The sequence below is a fragment of the Stegodyphus dumicola genome, chromosome 9 (genome assembly GCF_044657685.1).
Source record: "Stegodyphus dumicola isolate Sdum_Otavi_A_Nest chromosome 9, ASM4465768v1".
In the NCBI taxonomy this organism is placed as follows: domain Eukaryota; kingdom Metazoa; phylum Arthropoda; class Arachnida; order Araneae; family Eresidae; genus Stegodyphus; species Stegodyphus dumicola.
Window position 1 is genome coordinate 11885676 of NC_140776.1, and position 21842 is coordinate 11907517.

Sequence of the window (21842 nt, forward strand, 5' to 3'; positions counted from 1 at the left end):
AAATATCTCATTTGCAGAAATATTTCAAATAAAAGTTGACCTTAAGGTTGGGAAAGAAACATAAATTCATTTTTCTGTTTTCTTATGCAATGACTGCATATTCTCCAACTATAGAGCAGATTATTCATCAAGATCTACTAATGTTTTTATTTCTTTCAGATGTATATAAGTCGTGTGTTCAATTACATCAACAGTATGCATTGAAAAATGATACATTCTTACTTTATAATGCTAGATGAATTTCTTGATGTTAGTGAAGCAGAGAATTAAGTTTTCCCAAGACTTATTTAGGTTATCTTTGGATAAAATCTAACGTAATGACATTAACTTTTTCCTTTGAAGTCTAACATTTCTTTATAACATTTATTTCTAATTCTGTTTTCATTTGTGAAATATTTTTCATTATCATCTTAAACAATCTACCCTCTATGTAAAATTTTTAACTGCACTTCTTTCCATCTGTATCCAAACTAACATCTGTATCCATACTTTACAATCTGTATCCAAACTAAAATTTTGTAGTGTCGATGATGAAATTTTGAAATGTAGTCCTTTCTCTTTATGTATTTCCCTTTTTTTTCTGTTTATATCATTTTAAAATATAAAAAGAAATGCAGAAACAAATGCTTGACCTCCTAAAACTGAAACTCTTTTTTTTTTTAGTTTTAATTTTATTTATTAATAAAGATTTAGTGTTATGAATTTTCAAATGTAAATAGTAATTTTATTTAAGAAGGGACATGTATATGTATGGCATTTTATATTTAAGGACATTTTTTTAAATGCTGATTGATAAACTCCTGTAGGTGTTATACTAAGATTGTCCAGTATAATTTTTTTGTAAGACACAATCTGATCAACCAATTGCTATTTAACATTTAAAAAAAAGTCTCTCAGTTTTAGAAATGAAAATATAACATGTGAAAAACAAAAATTTTGAAATAAGGAAAATCTTACGGGAACAGTGCAGGCAACTCTTTTCCTTTTACAATTACTGCTCAAATCATTTCTGTCTAACCAGCAATGTGATGTTGCTAAAGTAAATTACCATAAATGGAAACATCAATGATTCCAATTTGGCAGTTTGTGAGTTCCTCCCTTCTGTAATGGTGTGCATTTTGCTGGAACTTTAAGGCATTATACCCTTTTACTCATTTCAATATAAGGAAACACAGGCAGGACCGAATTTAGATTTGATGAGATCCTAAGCTATTTTAGGTATGGTGTCCTTTATGTTAGATATGAGACATTTTTTTCCCTTAATATGGGATATAGTACAATTTTTGAAGGTGGCCCCAAGAAAGTGGAGCCCTGAGCTATAGTTTGTGCAGCTTATACATAAATCTGGTACTGAACACAGGGAGACTTCTCTAAGATGACTTTTTTGTTTTCTGTTAAGGTGACATTACAAAGGACATTTCCAAAAGTAATTGTATTAGGAAAGCATTTTCCGTGAGCGGATTTCCTATATTTTCATATGCAGTGTCATATGTTATAATCATTGTATTTATGAGTAAAACCCAAAAATTGAGCCACTTCATGAAATGGCCAGCATGAACTAATTAAAGCCTAGAATTTAAAATAATACTGTGTGAAATGGATAAAGAATCTATGTGAATGTTTTACAAGTGTCTAAAATTTTCTTTTAAGATAACTATCCCTGGCTCCATACAACTTCAGTTTTCTCTTAAGATGATCATTTTAAAAAGGTGATATCACATACTTATGCTTATTTATGTTCTTGGAAACGCTAGTGGTTTTTAGAGGTGGTAATATGCCAAACATGAAACTATTTCAATGAAAAATTAATGCTAAGAATTTGCTTAGCATTGATTTCTCAATTTAATAAACAAAGTCCATAAATGTATAAAGAGGCATTTAATTTTTGAAACTTTCTATCTAATCAATGATTAAAATTTAACATGCAGATAACACAAAATAAACAAAGTGCTTTGTAAAAAGGAAGCCACAAGAACCTCACAGTTAAAATATATTTGTTGTCTTCAGACAGATGCTTGCTGATTATCTGTTTGTTTCATGCAGACCTACCAAGATTGTGTTCTTACAGTTTTATTGGAAAGCTATCTTTTTAATTAAAAGTTTTCCTACTGAAGAATCTGTGTAATATAAATGTAGACATTCTGTCTTATCTGCGTAAAGTTAGCCATCTTTCATATTAAATATGAAGAGACAGTTTTTTTATGCTTCACATGAAAAAAAGTAATACAGTACAAAGTCCGAAATCCTGACGTCCATTATCCGGAATGATCTAAAATCCGGACCTCAGAGCCACCAACAAAGATTTTCTCATAGGCTTTACGCATGCACATTTAATTCCCCCCCTCCACGTATAATAAAACATCTGGAGAGTCCCGATTCTTAATTTCACTTTGACACTAAATAAAATACCTTGTTATTGAAGAAACTATCATTTTAGCATAAATTTATGTGAGCAGTAATTTGGCTCCGTTGCTGCGTATCTGCTGGTCACTTATCTCAAACCGAAACATTCCACATAGATATATCGTTGATTTGACGCCAACCAGGTGAAGCATTATTATTTATTATACTTTCCTTTCATCACTGCATGTTTATCAACACATGACAACTTGAGTAATGACTCATGTAGCGATGCCTAAATAATTTTTTTATGTTAGTAATTGAATAACAAAGGAGTATGGTAACCTTTTATGTTGATATTATGCTTGGCAATGATTACAAATTTAAGTTAAATGTGCTAAAAAATGTTGAGGAGGAAAAATTTTAACAAAAATTTCTTTCCCTATGCTAAAAACAGATTTTATTGATGATACTTATAGACCCAAAGATTACATTTAGGGCTATTTGAATTAATAACTGATTTATTATTCACATAAACCCAGAACCAGCTCCCGGGCTCGTAAGGCGGCACCAGGTCTCAGAATTTAGGACCAACAGAGACTGCATCAGGCGGTAAGATATCTAGCACCGGTCCTCCATAAGGCTTTAAGTATATGTGGGAATTTATTTTTTTAGAACTCTGATAACCCTTAAGCATGTGCAAGAAATAAACATAAATATAATAAATAACTAAACTAATACAATTCAGGCTTAATTGTCTCACTGTGCGATAGAAGCAAGATAAAATTTAACGGAACAACTTGTTGTTATTTGGCCAAGCTCATGATGCATAGTCAAATATGTATAGTGAAGAATAACTAAATTTGATTATTAGATAGCCGCTAATTTTTTAAAGGTTTTCGGATATCGCAAAGCAAAGGTGAAATTTTCCAATTAATGGAATTTTTAAAGAAATTTGGAGTAATTAAGCAAGCAGTAATAAATGAATATGATATAAAAGAAGTTTTTGATTGTGATGACAATGCTTCTCAATCATCAATCAATTATTGAATGGCGAAATCTGTAGCATAGTTCTAGATCCAGAAGATACTGCTACCTATAGTGAAGAAAGTGACAGAGAAGTTACTGAAAACAAAAAAATTTCGATTGACAAGTTGGTCAGAATTCTCGAAATAGCAGTTAAAGGACTTCAACAATGTAACTAAACAAGAAATTATGTCTGTCTACAGAATTAAAGAGAAAGTATTAGCACAAAAAATGAAGCAACTTAAACAACTTACATTGAAAGAAATGTTTAATAAGGTAAAAAAATAAATATTAAGCTTTTTTTTTTGTAAATTTTGATATCCTTTAGATCATAAATACTTCATTATTTCATAAATCAATTATTTTATTTTATTACTTTTAATTTTTTAATTTCTACATCCCATCTTACTAGATTTAAACTGAAGATCTAATATGTGGAAAAATCCCAAATCCAGAATCGCCGAAGTCCCAACGAGTCTGGATTTCGGACTTTGTACTGTAGTGAATAAGTCGGTACTTTTCTGTTGCTGGGAACAGATTAAAAAAAGTATGTATGTGAGCATGTACATAGGTATGTATGAGTGTATCTCTACATATATACACGTGTAGGTTATACACACGTATATACACACATCTACATATACACATATATACACACATCTACACATACACGCATATACACACATACCTACCTACATGCATACATTTCTAATTTGGTTCCAATAACAGAAAAATACCAAAAAGTCCATGTCCTTCATCTTACTGACTTTGCTTAAATTATGAATAATTATGAAGAATCTTATAGTAAGTATGTAAGCAGAGATAAATTTTGTGCCTCTCAAAGTTTAGCTTGAAATATCAAGGCTGAAGTTTTAAGTAACATATGCATTATTTATGTATCTTATTTCACAGCAACCTCAGCTGGTCTGATGGGAAATGTACAGTTCTTCTAAGGAGACGTTCTGATTTTGAATCTTGCTGCTAGTAGGGCAGTGTTGTTGTTTTTTTAATTCTGCTTTAGTTTGAAATAAAATTTATTCATGAAAAATATTTTTAAGGAAATAGCTTGAGAATTATGTTTTACAAAAACAATTGTACAGAAAGCTGATTTTACTTATTTCATTTTAACCTTCTGTACGTTCTTATTATTTATTTAATTTTTACTGTATTAAGTACTTTCCTATAAGTGGATGATATTACTATAAAAATGATGAAAATATAAAATACTGCTATTGGATATGTTGGATCAATTATCACTTATCACAAATTAAATTATCTTTGGAAGAGCATGTCTTAAAAATTCCGTGAGAAAAGCACATTTCTGTTAATCTTGCAGAGTCCAATAGAGGTGTATTCTCCTTCACTATGTTCTTATGTTTCACAAATGGTATATTATGTATAAAAAATGAAGTTGCTATAAATCAATACTTATTCATTGCATTTCTAACGCTAATAGTCTCTATCTTGAATAAATATGTATGTATTATAAGTATAATCTATCAGTTATAAATAAATTTGAGGAAAAATGCAATAGGTTAGAACAAAATGAATTCTCTAAAGGAAATGCAATAACAGGAAGGAAATTAAAAAAAAATGTGTTTATGGGACTCTCCTTTGATGGCTTTTGAACTAGACCTTTGGTTTCCAAATCCGACATCTCTACCCATGATGTTCTTGGTTGAAAGAAACAATTTTTGCTACAACATTATATATGAAACAAACCTTCGATTTTGATATATATGTTAACTGCAGAATATGCTTTAAATATTTAGACATTTAAATTTTGTGGCATTATTATTATTTAAAGTGACAGTAATGTATAATTTATAAATGTGTTATATTTTTAATAACTGAATTAATTTTATATCATCTAGCAAGTTATACGATTCAATTCACAGATCAAATGTTTTTTTTTTTTTTTTTTTTTTTTTTTCATTTAAAAATTATAAGATAGATGTTTTAATAGCAATGGCTTTTTTTTTTACTGATTTGTTAACATTTTATTTCCTGTAAATAAGAAAAGTAAAATAAATATTATATTAAGTAAATATGTACAAATATGTTTGCTATTGTAATTAAGAAATAAATGCAAGTAAATAATGGTGAATAATTGCAGATATGTATATTACATATTTAATTAATAAGTTTTTTTCAGTGTTACAGAGTTTCTTCAAAAATTGAATAATATTTCACAGAAGAACAACTTTTTTCAACCAGATTTTACTCCAAATGATATGGATGAAATTCCACTTATTTATAAATCAATTGTTGAGGATCCTGTTGCTGTTCATGACAGTTTTAGTAAAGCAGCAGGTTAGTTTATTTTTAAAATAGTGTAAATAGAGTTATGTAATAAATGGGTTGAATTTATACTTCTCTTGTTTTACTTATCGTAATCTGAATATTGTCGCGTGATCATAGAAATGAAGAGGAAAGTACTGAAGACTTCGAACTGAATAAGTGACCGTATATATACACTTGATGAACAAGCTGGAACATTCTAGACTTGGAACCTTCCTGAAAAGAGAGAACATTCTGCAATAAATAGACGTGAAGGAAATACATTAATAGGAAGGAAATTTTAAAAAAACGTTTTTAAGGGAGTCTCCTTTTATGGGTTTTGAATTTGGGACCTTCGGTTTCTGAATCCGACATCTCCATCCATCCATCCAATGAGCTACGATGTGTTTGGTCGAAAAGAACAATTTTCCTACAATATTACATATGAAACAAACCTTTGATTTTGATAAGTATGTGAATTGCAGAATATTTTTTATGTTTTGTGGCAGTATTATTATTTAAAGCGACAGTAATAGTGAATTTGTAAATGACGAAATTTATAAGCAATGATGACAAAATCATATTCCGGACAATTTTAATATATATGTAGGGTACTCTTTTTATAAAATGTCTTTTAGACCCTATTAGACTGACAGACAAGGTATTGCTTTGGTCTGCAATAAGATGACAGAGTTAAAATAACCTTTTTATTTAACTCATTAAATTAGCAGAAGGCACTTGTAATACAGAATATAACTCCACTACTTGTGGATATTTAAAATACCATAAGCTGAAGTTAAATTCAAGTAACATAATTGAAAACTACACAAAATAGACTACTTAAGCTGGTTCAAGTAATTAACGGTCGCTGTTTAAACATTGACTTGCAAAGTGGCGAAAGCCAGACTAAAACTTTTAACATAACTGCAGTGCAAGGCTGTCAGAAGCTCTAACCTTAAAGCATTCAAATTCTCAGCTCAGTAACTGTGCACTTTTTTTTGAAGACTATGGAAACAAGAAGTAATGATTCAGCTTATAATAACCATAATAATTTGTTACTTTAAAATCTTGCATGTATGTGAGTGAATTAAATATATTTAGTAATTTTAAAATAAGATGTCTTTTGATTTTGGGTATGTACGTATTAGTCTGGTAGTTTTGCGATTGATTTTTCATACTTGGCTGCATTTTCGTTTCCTTTTGTTTATTTGCATTACATTAAACCTATTTTTTGAAAATGCTGATTTTTTTCAACTTTTCTCATATGAAAAATCTTAAAATATTACTACAGTAATTTTATGAAACTTTCCACAAATATTCTATGAAATACTGTGAATTAAATGGACTAAGTTTTTTGGTTTCTGTACATATCTAAAATTTTTTTCAGACAATTCTGTAAATGAAAAAAAAAAAAAAAAAAAATTCTCAAAACATAGTGTATACACTCAAACAGGTGTATTTCATAGACATTTTACTTTATCACTTATATTTTAGTCCATTTAATTCCTTATATCATAATAAATATAAGTAACAAATATAAAAGTAAATTATCGATAAATATTTTTGTGGGACTATATCTAGTAATCCTGAAATTTAACTCATTTTTAATCCAAAATATATAAAAAAAACCCCAAAACTGTGCTTTTATAATATGTTTTCTATAATTTTAAGTAGTAGTCTGCCCCACCCAAAAAAGCCAATAATAGATTTATGTATACTATTTTTCAAAACTTTGGGTGTCGAAATAGCAAGGATACCTTAATTCAAATGTGCTATCTTAGTAAATGTTGCATGATGCTGATATTAAAATTATAATGATTTGATAATTCTCCCAAAAGTAATGTCTTGCTAGGTATATAAACAAGAAAACATTAATATCATTAATAATTGATATTAACGATAGCTTTGCATGGTTTAGTTAACAGCTGGAGATTTATTTATTTGCATGTTACCAGCTGCTTAAATACAAAACTAAAAAAAATCAGTATGAATCCTGGAATCAATTTTTAAACTATACCTGGCTAAAAAAAGATCTTATTATTTTTGATAGTTATTTCTCAACATAAGAGTTTAAAATTTAAAATCTTTACAGATTTATAAAAATGAAATAATCATATGATATGTTATACAAAATGTAACTAATATATTCCTTTTATTTTATAATAAAATAAAAAGTAATTATATAACATTTAACATAATTGATAAAATACTTTTTTTTTTTTTTTTTTTTTTTTTTGCAGGAAATATTATAGTGTGATATAAAATGAGAAATTTTAATGGTAATCTCAATATATATTTGATGGTCTTATATGGGTAGAGAATGATCTTAGAAAATAGTGTTATGGTTATAAATACAGTTGTGTTTATTTATATTCTTAGAAATACTGGCCACCTTTGGAGGTGATTGCCAAAAATGCAGTTACATCAGTTTCTTATTAAGCAGTGAAGAAATCATTTTATTTAACATTTATGTCACTTTTCTCCTTTCAGTTACAACAATTTAGGTTTGTTTAAATTATGCATGCTTTCGGAATTTAAAGTATATTCAACACATTTTTTCCGAAAAAGGTTAACTTTGCGATGTAGGATTGACGTTCAAAAGTGTATGACTGAAAACTTTGTTAAAAGTTAAAAAAATTATTATTATTATTAAATTAAAATTTCACATTTACATGATTATGCTATTAACAATATGCTACTTTCAGATATGCGTGTTGGGGATATGATGTACAACCAAAGTGAATTTGTGAATATTATGGTATCTAATTTTTCTCTACCAAGAAATGATTTAGAAACATTCCTTAATTCTTCGTTAGATGCTGAAAAGGTAGTTACTACTATTTTAAAATAATACCTTTTTAGATTTTTAATTACAGCTTTTTAGATTTTTTTACTTTACTTTCTATTACTCTGTTTATCAGCATTGTTATTTAAATATTAGAATATAATGAGCTGTCAAATGTGTGGGTATAAGTATTATTTCAAATTTAATTTAAACTATATGTGTTAAAATTTGTGTACTTTAATTGCTTTTGATAATAAGTTTATGAATGTGTGCAAATACTATAAATTTTACTGCAATTCTAAAAATGTTAATATTCTTGTGCACAAAATTAAGAAAAAGAAAAGTTTCTCAAATTCAGGCTGAGTTTTTTTTAGTATAAATCTAATTTCTCAAATAGTAAAAGCTAAAATTGTTGTTTATAATGCAAACTGAATCTCTTCCTAGGAAATCTAAATATTCCGTTCAAATTTTTAATGGCATCTTGTGAATATTGACGTGTTTTAGTCAAAAAAAAGTTTGCTTAGAGTACTAACTGAAATGGCATGCTGCTGTATCCAAGAATATTTTAATGTAAAGCATACTTCATTGTGAATCTTTTCATGGTTAAAAATATTCACAAAATTTTCTCTGTAATAGGCATCTTTCCCAATGGCAGATTCATATGCAAAATTGCTTGGATTTTGGATAATTTCATTTTCAGCACACTTTGTTTCTCAGTATACATGTCAGCTATCATTAGGAATAATACAAAAATCCAGAAGTTATAGAAGGTTACAGAGGAATGTTTAGTTCCCTAGTGAGAGAAACATTTTGTAAATTATTATATGATTGAATATACATGCAGAGAAGGGTATTATAGACAGTAATATACCCTTCTCTGCATAAGAGAAACTATTTTAAAAATGTATATACTAGTATTAGAAAAGCTTGTAGAAATCTTTCATGCATACTTTCGTGTTGGTCCCAATGAGACGGGGCAAACATTGAGTATAGTAAACAAGTAAGTTTGTAATAAAATTGCAGTTTTTTTTTTTTCACGTGTAATTTTTCAGTTAGCTTGCTAAAATATTGTAGTTATTATGTATGCTAAACGAAAAAGTATTGGGAGTAGTTCTGTATCTCCCAGTATACTGTTTGAATAAATATTTCTGAAGATTTTTTTAAATTTTAAAGTAAATATTTATTTATTTTTGTAAAGTAAATCATGTAAATTGCATTGTATAATGATCAGCATATAAGTATTTTCTTTTAAAATTACTGTTATTAGACATGAATGTACTACAAAGACAATATATTTTACTTAAAAGATATTGCTGTGTTCATAAGCATTGCAAAGCATATCAGTTAATATTTGCTGTCATGTTATGAATAAAATTGCTGTACACATATTCTCACATATTTCTCCCCCTCCCCTAATTTTCTCCGCAGTTTTTGTAGTATGGTATTTAGAAACTTCTGGTTTATGGCAACAATGTAAAATGTGTAAAAAAATAAGAAAGTGTTTTAAAGTAAGTAAAAAGATTATTATTGTAATTGATAAGTCCTTTGAAATAATAAGGAAGTAATAATATCAGTATGTCATTATTTGTGCATTTTAATGGGCTATGTTGTGAATAAATACAGTATTCACAAAGCATATTAATAATTATGAGGTGAGGAAAATTTGAAATAAATATTTAATTACTTGTTATTTTATTTTATGAAAAATGATTCGTATTTTACACTCATTGTAAACTGAAAGTAAAATCAGTACTTTCTGACTATCCATACTTCTATTAAAAGCCGTCATTCCACAAGCAAATTTGTAAATTGTTGAAAAATGCTTGTTTGGCAACTTTTCAGTCTTATAGGTACCATTCTGTTCTTATATATAATAAGAAGCGTTTTATGAGAAACAAGAAATCTGATAAACTAAGGCCAATATTTACATTTTTGCAGCTGGCGAAATGATGTTTAAAATATACAAAACCTGAAAATCCACATGTGCTGAAACACTTATATTATATGTCCATGCTTGAGTTGTCTGCTATCTTGTGAATGCTTTAAAAAATACTAGCCTGTTAAAACTGAGGCTGCAGATAATCAGAAAGTACTATAAAACCTTTATGCTTATATAATGAAATGTCAGTTGGTCTAGTTTTCATACAATAATATAAAAACTATTGTGTAGTATTTACTTTATGTAAAAATAATATTAAAAGTGTTGAAACTATTTTTTAATTTCTTTTCTCCTTCATTTAGGTGTATACATTATTGTTCGGACAAATTTCCGAGAAAGGAACCGAAATCAATAAAGTTAGGGATGCTGCATATGCTTCAGTTTTTGCCAATGAAGAACTTGCCGATCCTTTATTTATTATGTCTGATTCTCACATCTCTAATGCTATAGGAGAGCCTTCCTTACAGCATTTGTATGATTTACTAGCATATCTTGAAAAACATAAAAGTAGATTTAAAGTTATTTGGAACGTAGTTGAAAAGATTTTTGATTCACAATCAAATACGTCTTTTACTGACAGTGATATGAATGCAATTGCTGAAGAATTAAAAGTATGTAATTTTCTATATAAAATTCTGCATATTTAAAAATTTGTTCTTTCTGTCGATTAATGCAATAAAAGCAGTTAAATTTTTAAAATTAGTTAATATATAGTATATTAACTGGAGTATGAACTAATAAGTTAATGTACACTGTTTTTAAAATAAGAAAGATATTATGTAGGAGTTTAAAATGTACGATATGCTTATTTTGCTATAACAAAGGATGGTTGAATAATAAACTTTAAAGAACATAGTCTATTTTATTTAATAAAAGTAAAATAAAATAAATTTAATCAATCAAATTTGTTAAATTAAATTATTTAAATAAATTTATTAAATAAAATAAAAATAAAACTGTTTAAAATTCTTGAAATTAAAAAAAAAATCATACATGTTTTCATTTTGTTGTTGAAGCAGAAGAAAAATCAAGTTTTATAGCTTTGAAATTCTTCCATTTTCCTGATTGTTTGATAGAATAGATTAAATTATTTAGTTACAGCAAAACACATAAGCTTTGAGCACATGAATTTCATCATGGTGTTATCCAAGAATACCTGTGAGATATAATCTGAGAATCTTGTTCTTCTTTTCCCACTGAAGAAGGCTTTCAGACTGAATAATTTTAAGTTGCCCCTCTCTCTAAAGACACTGTAGGCTCCAATATCCATTCCTTGTTCATGATTTGAGTCTATGTCCATTAATACCTCTGCTAACAATTTTGCTGCCTTAAGCTCGTGCAGTCTTGTTGTTCTCTCACTAAACTGCTCATGTGATGTTAGAGCAATGATTTGATCTATGTTTTTAGCTGAAAATCATAGCAGGCAACAAAAATTTGATTTAAAATGGTTAATAAATTTCTTTAAATGTTAAAATCAAAATTTCTTGTTCTTCCTTTTTTTACTTTTGCTCTTATCCTTGTTGTTTATCAGTGGAAATGTGGTTAAAACTCTAAAACACTGGTAGTTTGTTTGGGAGTTGGATTCTTTGAGGTTGAATGTGCTGATCTGGATAGAAGTTTGCTGGTGTTTCTTGAGTGTAATGCAAATGAGGCCACTGCTGATAAATCCGTATAGTGAAAGTCAGGTCTTTAACAAAGGTACCATCTAATCCCACAGGCAGGTATCCCTCATGCACATGTAGGTATGCAAAGTGAATCTAAAATATGATTACATGTTTGAGGTAAACATAATATGTTATTGTTTGAAAGGAATGGTAAATGGTGTAGTAAAGCTCATTTTTTGCCCTATTTCAAATAACATTGTAAGGTATAGTTTAATTTTATAACAGTTATTTTAAGTTAATGCATCTGAAAGATCTCAACTAGCTTCAACTTACAACTCCCTACCAGAATGAGTTTTTAGAATTGTGTTAAATGCAAATGAAAAGGAGAATAGTATTTAAGTCAAGTTCAATTGACTTCGACAGAGAGAGTTAGGATTCCTGAGTAGCGCATGTTTTGCCTTTAAGCTAAGTCTCTGTTAGCTGTTATTATACTTGGCCATATTTCATGTTTTTTGATAGTTTGTTGGCTAATGTAATATTATGGGCTAACTAATTTAGAATTGTGTTAGCTTCTGCTAAATCTCTTTAGTTAGTCATTAGTTATTTTTTACATTTTGAGTTTAATCCCAAGTGGAGGTTTTGCTGTATGCCCTAAGAAAGGGGCTGTCTGTTAATTTTACTTTGATTAAATAAAGGGTGATTAACCCTTCTTGAGTTTACATTTCTTGGACTTAAGCAATTATTCATTTACTAGCTCACTAAGTTCCTTGACATTACATTTAACAGGATAAAAGTGAAGAACTCTATAACACGTATCCAGGCTTATATCACTAATTTAAATGGCAGTGAATATTCGGTGGTAAATTATGGTGGGTTCAAGGCTGGAGAGATGGAATTTTAACAATGCCACTGATTTGGGAAAGAGGAGAAAATAACTGCATATTGCAGAAGCATCAGGAAAAGAAAATGTCCTAAAAAAGGACATGCCAATTTAGTATGATCAATGATTAGTATGATTATGATATTTAGTATAATTTAATATGTTTATATGCTATTTAGTATTAGTATATTTATTTTTTATTAGATATTTAGTATGATTATGTACTAATTTAGTATAAGTAAGTATTGTAAAGTACTGAAATAACAAGCAGTTTGATGCAGTAAAAGTGAGTCTGGTTGTAATTATTGTGTGTTGTTCTTCAGTTTGAAGACTCGACTTTCCTATGGCATTATGGTATTTTTCCTAGTTCTTCATTCCTGTCATTAAGTGGTGTGGTCAAACATATAGCCATATTTCTGATTAAATCAAGAAAGTACCTTCTTTACTATCATTCTTCTTCCATTTGAACCCTTGCTTTTTTTTTTTTTTTTTTTTTGCTTTTTAAAACTGATTCTGTGCTCTGCTTAATCTCTCATGTGAACTTGCAATTTTCCTCCTTGCTGTTCAAATTTGTTAAATTTATTATTTCTAAGGTTTATTTCTAAGGAATATAGAAGAATTATTTCTAAGGAATTATAGAAGTCTTTATTCTATAATTCCTTAGAAAATTACAAGTCCTCAAACTCTACAGGATTGTCAAAGTATTATTATTATTATAAGGGCACAGCCCCAATCCTCCTAGCCGGCACAAGCCGGCCGTATGATCAAAAAATGGGATTGGCCAGGGTTGTCAAAGTATATAAGCTATAGAAGGTATTTTGAATGCATTATCTCTCATTTGGAAAATTGGTTACATAAGTAGAAATATACTCAGAAAGTGATTCCTACCTACACCATTATCTATTCATAAAGATATAATGATGTAAATGTTTGTACATGACTAAAAATTATAAAAGCTATAATTCTTATTTGAATTCTCTTTATTCTTCAAACAGAAGTTATACATAATTTTTTTCCAGTTTTTTAGCTGAGAATAATTGTATGATAGAAATGCAATTGCAATTTACTATTGAATAGGTGGAATTTGTAATATATACGGGGCTACAGGGCTATAATGAGAGAAATGTACAGTTTCAATAATGTAATTTTTAATAACAAAATTCAGTAATAAAAAGTTTCAATAATGTAATTTTTAATAACAGTTTCAATAATGTAATTTTTAATAACAAAATTCAGTAATAAAAAGTCCTTGAAAAATAAAGAGAGGAAACTTGAAGAGGTGGGTAAGTGCATCTGTATATGAAATCTTTACTAGGATTCTGCAGTCACTTAGGCAGGCACCATGTGTCAGGTGCATATGTCAATGGGCAAAATGTCATGCCTTGCAACAAGGTAGCATTTAATAATTGATATAAGAAATTTAAAGTATGTATTGCTTGTGCAAAAATATTGCACAGCTTTCTTACAGCTCTAAGAGTAAGTTGAATGTGTTTATAAAGCCTTTTCACAAAGTTCATGATTCTATAGCATGTAATATTAAAAATTTTACAAAAGGAGCTAAAATTTATTCCATATAAATTGCAACTGTCGCAGCATCTAAAGAGTTTTAGAGAAACAAAACAAGTCTTCTCCGCTGCAGTTAAATGACCCAAAGTGGTCACTTGGCCTCAGCGGAATGCTGAAGAAAACCTTTTTTATCTGTGTGTATCTTCAGTTTTTATTGTATTATCTTCTTTTGTGCTTTTTTTATGAATTATTGAAGCTGTACACTTCTTTTGTAACAATTCTGCACTGTATGATATTTATGAACGTATGTCTTCATAACCATGAATTTAATTTCATTACTTTTTGAGTACAAATTTATTTGTGTTTGTGTAGCTTAATAAGTTTTTGGATTATTTTAACAGCTGATTATATAATCACAATACATAATTTTGTTCCAAAGAATACATAGTTTTGTTCCAAAGAATACATAGTTTTGTTCCAAAGAAGATTATTGCATGATTGTTAGTATTAATTTGCAGATATTTAAATATTAATGAAAAAATTTTTTACTTTCCTTTTGAAAATATAGAGGAAGCAAAAATAGTAATCTTCTCTAGTAAGTGTTATGGACATAGAGGTAATTTGCTCTTCTGGGGGGGGGAAGATGTAGGATTTAGAACTAGATAAAAAGTTAGATCGTAATGGAATAATGTTAGCAATGTAAATTTGTAAAAAGTGCAAGATTTGCTTGCATTTTGAAAATTGAGATTTTATTATGTTTAATTTTAAGTCTTAAAATTCATTAACTGTGCAGAAACAAATCAACAAAATAACTTGATCATGAATAAAGTAGAACTGCTTATTTCAAGTTAATGTCAGTTATGTATGGAGAATCTTCTTGTGATTACCATCTCTGAAAGTGTTCACTATGTCTAGCAACATAAATCAATATCCATTTGAAAATCCCTCATCCAAGGCGATCACTTCCTCAGATGATCAAAATCACACGAAAATGTAAATGATAATCTTAAAGAAGATACATTGTGTTGTATATTTTAACTGGCACAAAAACCCATTGCTTTTTAACCATAAATATGCAATTTATAAAATTTTGAACTCCAATATATTTTAACCTTAATAACTGTGTTTTGATTTGTATTCGATTTTTTGTGTGTATGGAGAATTATATATTATGTACTCGAGCATTTATTTTTTTATGATAGAGTATTATTTTATCACCTTCTGGTCTCAGAGAATTGATGTGTATGGAAAATGGTCTTCCATCAGTTTTGATACATGAAAACATCACAATTGTTAACAAAACTGTAAGTAATTTTTGTTTGTGTTGTGTATTTCTTATTGTGTTATATCACTGTTATATTAATCAATGCCATTAATATTTTTACTTCAGATATTAGCCTTGATATTTATCTGTGTGAGTTAATATGTATATTTAATTATCTAATATCTATATTTTTATAATTTTCTCTTTAGTTACATTTGCAGTCTTCTTTTTGCAATATGAATAAGTCAACCATGCAGGAAGTATCTGATCAGTTACAAATGTTCCTGGATGTTGAGAAACTCAGGGAAATAGTATGTATTAAGTTAAAATGCACAAGTCTGAATGTATTATTGCACTTGTATTTGTATTGCCTTATAATATTAAAGCAAATTTGCTTATTCAAAATAAAAACTGTTTTTCATTTAAAATGTTTAAAATGTTAAGTACTTAAAATAATGAATCAGTAAAAAATAGTTTGTAGGATTTTAAGTTGAAATTTTACTTAGATGTTGAATTGTGTATGATTTGATTTTTCTCAGGTGCATTTAGATGACTGGAATATAACACTTGCCCAACAAAGGCTGAAGAAGTTAGCAGATGATGTAAGTCTTAAATTTTATTTTATATCTACAACAGCTAAATCTTTGAATTTTTTATAAATAGAAAATTCATTCTATTTTTATGAAATTCAAAGATTATAAATAGAATGCTGATTGTATTTATGCGCGATTCAAAGATTATAAATAGAATATTGATTATATGAGATTCAAAAACTATAAATACAATATTTATTCTATTTATATAAGAATTGGTAGTATGACCTTATATTTATTATTTCTAAAACTTTTAATACAGTATTTATCCTATTTATACAAAAATTGGTAATATAATTTTATATTTATTATTCCACCATTTCATAGATAATTCTTGTTTAAAATCTTGTTCAAAAAAATAGAATGGCAGTTGTGTGACTTTTTTCAGTACTGTCTGATTATTTTCACTCCTGCTGTGAAAAGTTGCAGAAAAGTATTCATGAGGCAATGCAGTTGGTCATCAAAATTGTTATATGGTAACCTATGATGTTGCGAAAAAGTAATAAGTGCTAACCCAGATTATGCATGTAAAGTACATGTATTTATTTGCACTTTTGAAATTCCACCACCATTTTTCTAATTACTGTTTTTTTTTTTTTTTTTCATTGAGTTTATTTATTTTTCTTGTAACTAATTGTAATGGACTAGTAACTGGTGTAAAAAACTGCTAGGAAAATGTTCAAATGTGGGTTGGAAATTGGTTTGAAGATTGTAGTAACTAATTCCATTACCATCAGATAGCATTAATTCCAGAGGTAAGTGATAATTCCATTATTAATACACATATTTTATTTACAATATAGTACAATAGTTACAAGCATTATTATTAGACACACCTTCTTTCATCCATCAAAACTAAAATTAAGTTATAGAATACCAAGAGAGACAAGACGTTTGGAGCGCCACCTAATGGCATGAGCAATCAATTTATAACAAAGATAGCTATATCTCATTTAAAACAATTATTTGCTTTATTTACAATTACCCAGTGCATAATGCTAAAGTTGAGTGAAGCAATGAGTGTTGCCAAAGTTGTATGAGTCGGTGTAATTCTCTGTTTTTTAAGTGAAAACAGATCTCTGTGTGCATTAGGAAAACAACAGCATAAAAAAACGTAAGTGTTTTATTATTAATAGTTCATTTTTAAAAATGATTGCTCTCTCTCTCCACCATTGCATTTCAAAGTTATCCATAAGTTAGTGACTTTTTAATGCGAAGATTATTAAACACACATAAACAGAATTCTTATTAAAATAAGAGAGATACATGAATTATTATTAGGTTATACTGATAATACAGCTTGTAATTAAAAATGAATTTATTTATATATATATATATTTACTAATGGATTATTGGGTGTATTATCTCCTTAGAGAAAGATGCTAGACTTTTAGTTGAATGAAGTAACTTATAAGAGTTTAAAATTTAATCTTGAAAATTTTTTTAAAAATGAAACATCAAATGTGAATCATGAAAAAATTGAAAATAGAAACTTTTAAAAAAATGAAAAGGTAATCAACAAAACAAGTAATTACCGTCACTGATTGGAAATTGGTTGACATTTCAAGGGGATATAATATACTCAATAATCCATTAGTAAATAAATTATTATTTCATTACTTTGCAGCTTTTGTGCTAGTATTAGGCAATTTATTATGATTCAATAATATATTTAATTCAGCCTTTGATATATATAAATATATATATATGTATTATGCATATCTAATTTAAAAATTTTAAAATCTAGCTTGTCAAGTTTAATGAATTTGAGGTAGCACTGAAACAGCTAAGTGGTTTAGCATCATCCTTGCCACAAGATGCATGTCATTCTTTAAATGACACTGCTACTAGTAATGAGACTTCATCTGAAATTCAAGATGATGATCGCATAAGTGATCATCCAAAAAAAGTAAGTTATATTTAGAAATAAATATGAATATGACAACATAAAAGAGCAGTAATATAATAGTGTATAATAAATTCATTCCTTTTTCTTTTAATTTAACTTATCAATAAAAAATTTTATTGTATGTAAAAAAGTAAAATTTCAGTTTAAATATATATTAACTTTTTTCAAAATAATTTTTTTTAGAAAAGTTTTTAGTGATTTTTATTAGTTTAATTAATTAGTTTTATTTAATTAGTTAATTTAACTGTGTTAGAATTTAACAGAATAAATGTTAATTAGTTAGCATAATTGAATGATATTAATTAATTCTGTAATTTACATAATCTAAAACATTTTTTAATTGTTTTTCTAACTTTATGTGAATATAAAACTAATTACCATTTAAATATGCAAAACATGAGTATAAAGCATTCTACAGAATCTTTAAATATGATATTAAGAAGAGTGTGTAATTTTCTTTATTTAGTTTTAGAATGTTTATATTTTGAGTGATATTATTTGTCATCTTTGTAAGTTATGTATTTTAAATTGTCAGCTATAATTATAATTACGTATTTGACAGCATATAAGATGCACCCTTATTTAGAAGGCCACACACAAGGAAAAAAAGTTCGCGCGCGCGGTACCACAATAACTTAAAATGTGGTTTCTTTTAGTTCTCACATTTCGTAAGAGCCAAATAAACAATCATTGAATGCAATTACCAAACATTTTTATTAAGGAAAATTAACAAACGGCAAGCTATTTTGAACATGATATGTAAATTTCAATAATGAATAAATGAATGAACATATTACAATTAGCAATCAAACATAATACAAAAGAAAGCAGAAACAACAAAAAACACAGATTCAAGGAAAATGTTGCCTATCATGAAATTAGACTTTAATCACTTTCAAAACCATAAAAATCCTTTTCACTATCATCATCATCGAAAACGAGAATATTGTCATCACTACTGTTTCCGCCATCGCTAGTATCACCCTCTTGGAATAATGCGCCATCTTCTGTTCCGTCAAAAGCATTACTGATTCCGAACTTCTTAAAGGACTTTACAATTACTTCAGCCTTTTCATCCTCTTAAGATCTTTTTACTCACTTGCACACTTGTGAAACAGAGAGCCGCTTCATTCTACCTGAGGGTGTGAGGGCGTGATGTGGCTCCCCTATCCACTTTTTTCATCGTTCTCACACTTTTTCCTTAAATGGCTTATTCACCGATACATCTAAAGGCTGCAATTGGCTAGTCAATCCACCAGGAATGACAGCTATCTGGGTTTTTAATTCTCTCGCTTTATTCTTTATGGTTTCAGTTCTATGGGCGCTAAACTGATCCAAAACCAAAAGAGAGGGTTTTCTTAAGAGCCCACCAGGTCGCCTCTCCCATACATTCTGTAACCACAGTTTCATTCTAGCTTCGTCCATCCAGCCTTTCGGATGAACATGAACAATTACACCCGTTGGAAGTTTTTCTTTCAGATGAGTTTTCTTTTGAATATGAAAAACGGTATTAGTTTTGTGCCATCAGCACAACATGTTAGAACTACCGTATATCAGATTTTTTCATGACCTGTGGTTTTTATGGTTATTGATTTAGACCCTTTAATACTCACAGTCTTGTTGGATGCTACATCAAATGTGAGTGGAATTTCATCCATATTTCCTATTTGACCGAGCTCAAAAGAAGTTTTCTTGCGTGCATTTATAATAAACCTATGAAATGCTAGTATTTTTTCTTCATAATCTGCTGGCATTTTCTGTGCAATAGTTGTTTTTGTGCGCATTGATAAGCCTTGCCTTTTCATGAACCTGTAGCACCAGCCCTCAGACCCTGAAAAGTTCTGATTCCCATGTTTTTCTGCAAATTCTTTGGCCTCATTGATTATCATTTTGGTTGAAACACTTATCCCAGATTTCCTCTTATCTATCACCCACATTTTTACGGCATTTTGAAGTTCAAGCCAAGATGGAGCTGGGCATCGAAGGTTATGTTTTTGTTTTTTAGCAGTCTTCAGTTAATCTTCCTGCAGTCGCCAAGTATATATCATTTTTTTCGGTAGGTGGTGGACCAAAATGCCTTGCAGCTGCTCTGTTTCCATGCATTTTGGCGTAATTTAACACTCTTAGTCTATTGAGCTCAATCAAATTGTCAACGTGCTTAGGATTATACAGAGCAACAGGACGTCTCACTTTTTTAGAGGCAATTCGATAAAAACCGTCATAATAATAAAGATTATTAAGAAAAAATTTCTTCTTAGTTTCAAATTTTGTCTTCCGAATTAGACATTTATAAGTTGCCAATTCTTTTTTATGTGCAATTTTCCTTTCATTATGTATATTGTCTGCTAAATTCAAAATTTGCGAACTTTTCCTCAAAGCACATATCTGGCGTCGCATACAAGTAAGTTGTGGAGTCCACCACGAAATCTGCCTACTTCCCTTTTGCTTTGTTCGTAACTTCTTTTTAACATCGATAGACAGATCCTCAAAAAATTTTTCAATACAATTTTCAATTGTATCAGAGTTCTCACACTCCAATAAATTTAAATTTAAATTTCTGCATTATCGGAGCAATTTTATAACAATACTTTGTATTCCAGTGGACATCTCTTGTTAAAACAATCTTAGAAGCACAATGAAAAATTTCATCAGAATTCAACTGCAAATAACAATAATCACTAAGACTCTCATCCATCAGAACTTGCAGAGCTCCAGATTTGATAGACAAACCTGGTGAGGTCATAACAAGATCAGTCCATCCCTCACCAATGGTAGATTTGAAAGTTGCAGGAAAACTCAAATCATTTAGTAAAATTATATTATTAGAGATGATAAAGGCAAATACCAATCGCCCTCTTACACCAATATCTCCTGCGCCCCAGCTTGGATGTTTACAGTTAAAATCACCGGTAACAATGAATTTATTATAATTTTTCATCGCAGATTCCAGTTGAGAGAGATATTCCTCTATGTGTTCTGCCGCAGAGAAGTAAACTGTAATGATGCCCAGTCTGCCCGAAGACAAATAAATAGAAATAGCTGTAATAATATCAGTTTCATAGTCTCTGTGAAATCAACATCTGGTTTAGTTACTATAATTCCCGTTCTTCCTCCACCATTATATGCGGATTTCCATTCAGGATTTTGAAAAGCCAATTCATTCTGTACCACATAGGGCTCCTGCACTCAAATTATTTCAGGAGAGGAACCAATAACCTCTTTAAGTACCTGGAGCTAGGCTTGGGCGAGTGCGCAATGATTTAAGTTTATACTCAAAATTTTCATACCAGACTCTTTCATGATTAATCTCCAAAGAACAAATATATTATAAAATTCAATAAAATTACAATAAAATTTTACAATAAAATTGAATAAAATTCAATAAAACAGAAAAACCTGGCACCCAACCAAAAATAAAAAAAAAAAAAAAAGTCTAAAACTCACAATCAATATCTAAATGATCCTTCAGGAAATTTAACTCACTCAAGTAACATGGACAATTTTTATCCATGGCATTTTGTTTCATATCAAAGTTAGTTTGAAATTTTTCATTAGAATAAGTACAATTAATGCAATTAAATTCTTTACTCAAGTGAGCCCCCGTACATTTGGGACAGCAAATTTCAAGTTGGCAATTCTTTTTGGAATGACTAAACGAAAAACACCTTGTGCATTGTTAGGTCATAATTTCTCCAACCTCGGTTAATACCTCTTGA

The 21842-nt window shown here is 28.9% G+C and overlaps 1 protein-coding gene across 3 annotated transcripts in view; it reads left to right on the forward strand.

Annotated features, from left to right (window-relative positions):
- Positions 1 to 21842, forward strand: part of LOC118194990 (ATP-binding cassette sub-family A member 2-like) — a 194361-nt gene that overhangs the window by 9980 nt on the left and 162539 nt on the right. For all 3 annotated transcript variants that reach the window (XM_085823222.1, XM_085823221.1, XM_085823223.1), the window contains exons 4-10: positions 5522 to 5679; positions 8352 to 8473; positions 10673 to 10981; positions 15563 to 15664; positions 15834 to 15935; positions 16164 to 16226; positions 17965 to 18126. In XM_085823222.1, coding sequence (XP_085679348.1) covers positions 5522 to 5679; positions 8352 to 8473; positions 10673 to 10981; positions 15563 to 15664; positions 15834 to 15935; positions 16164 to 16226; positions 17965 to 18126 — 1018 coding nt within the window. The remainder of the gene's footprint in view (positions 1 to 5521; positions 5680 to 8351; positions 8474 to 10672; positions 10982 to 15562; positions 15665 to 15833; positions 15936 to 16163; positions 16227 to 17964; positions 18127 to 21842) is intronic.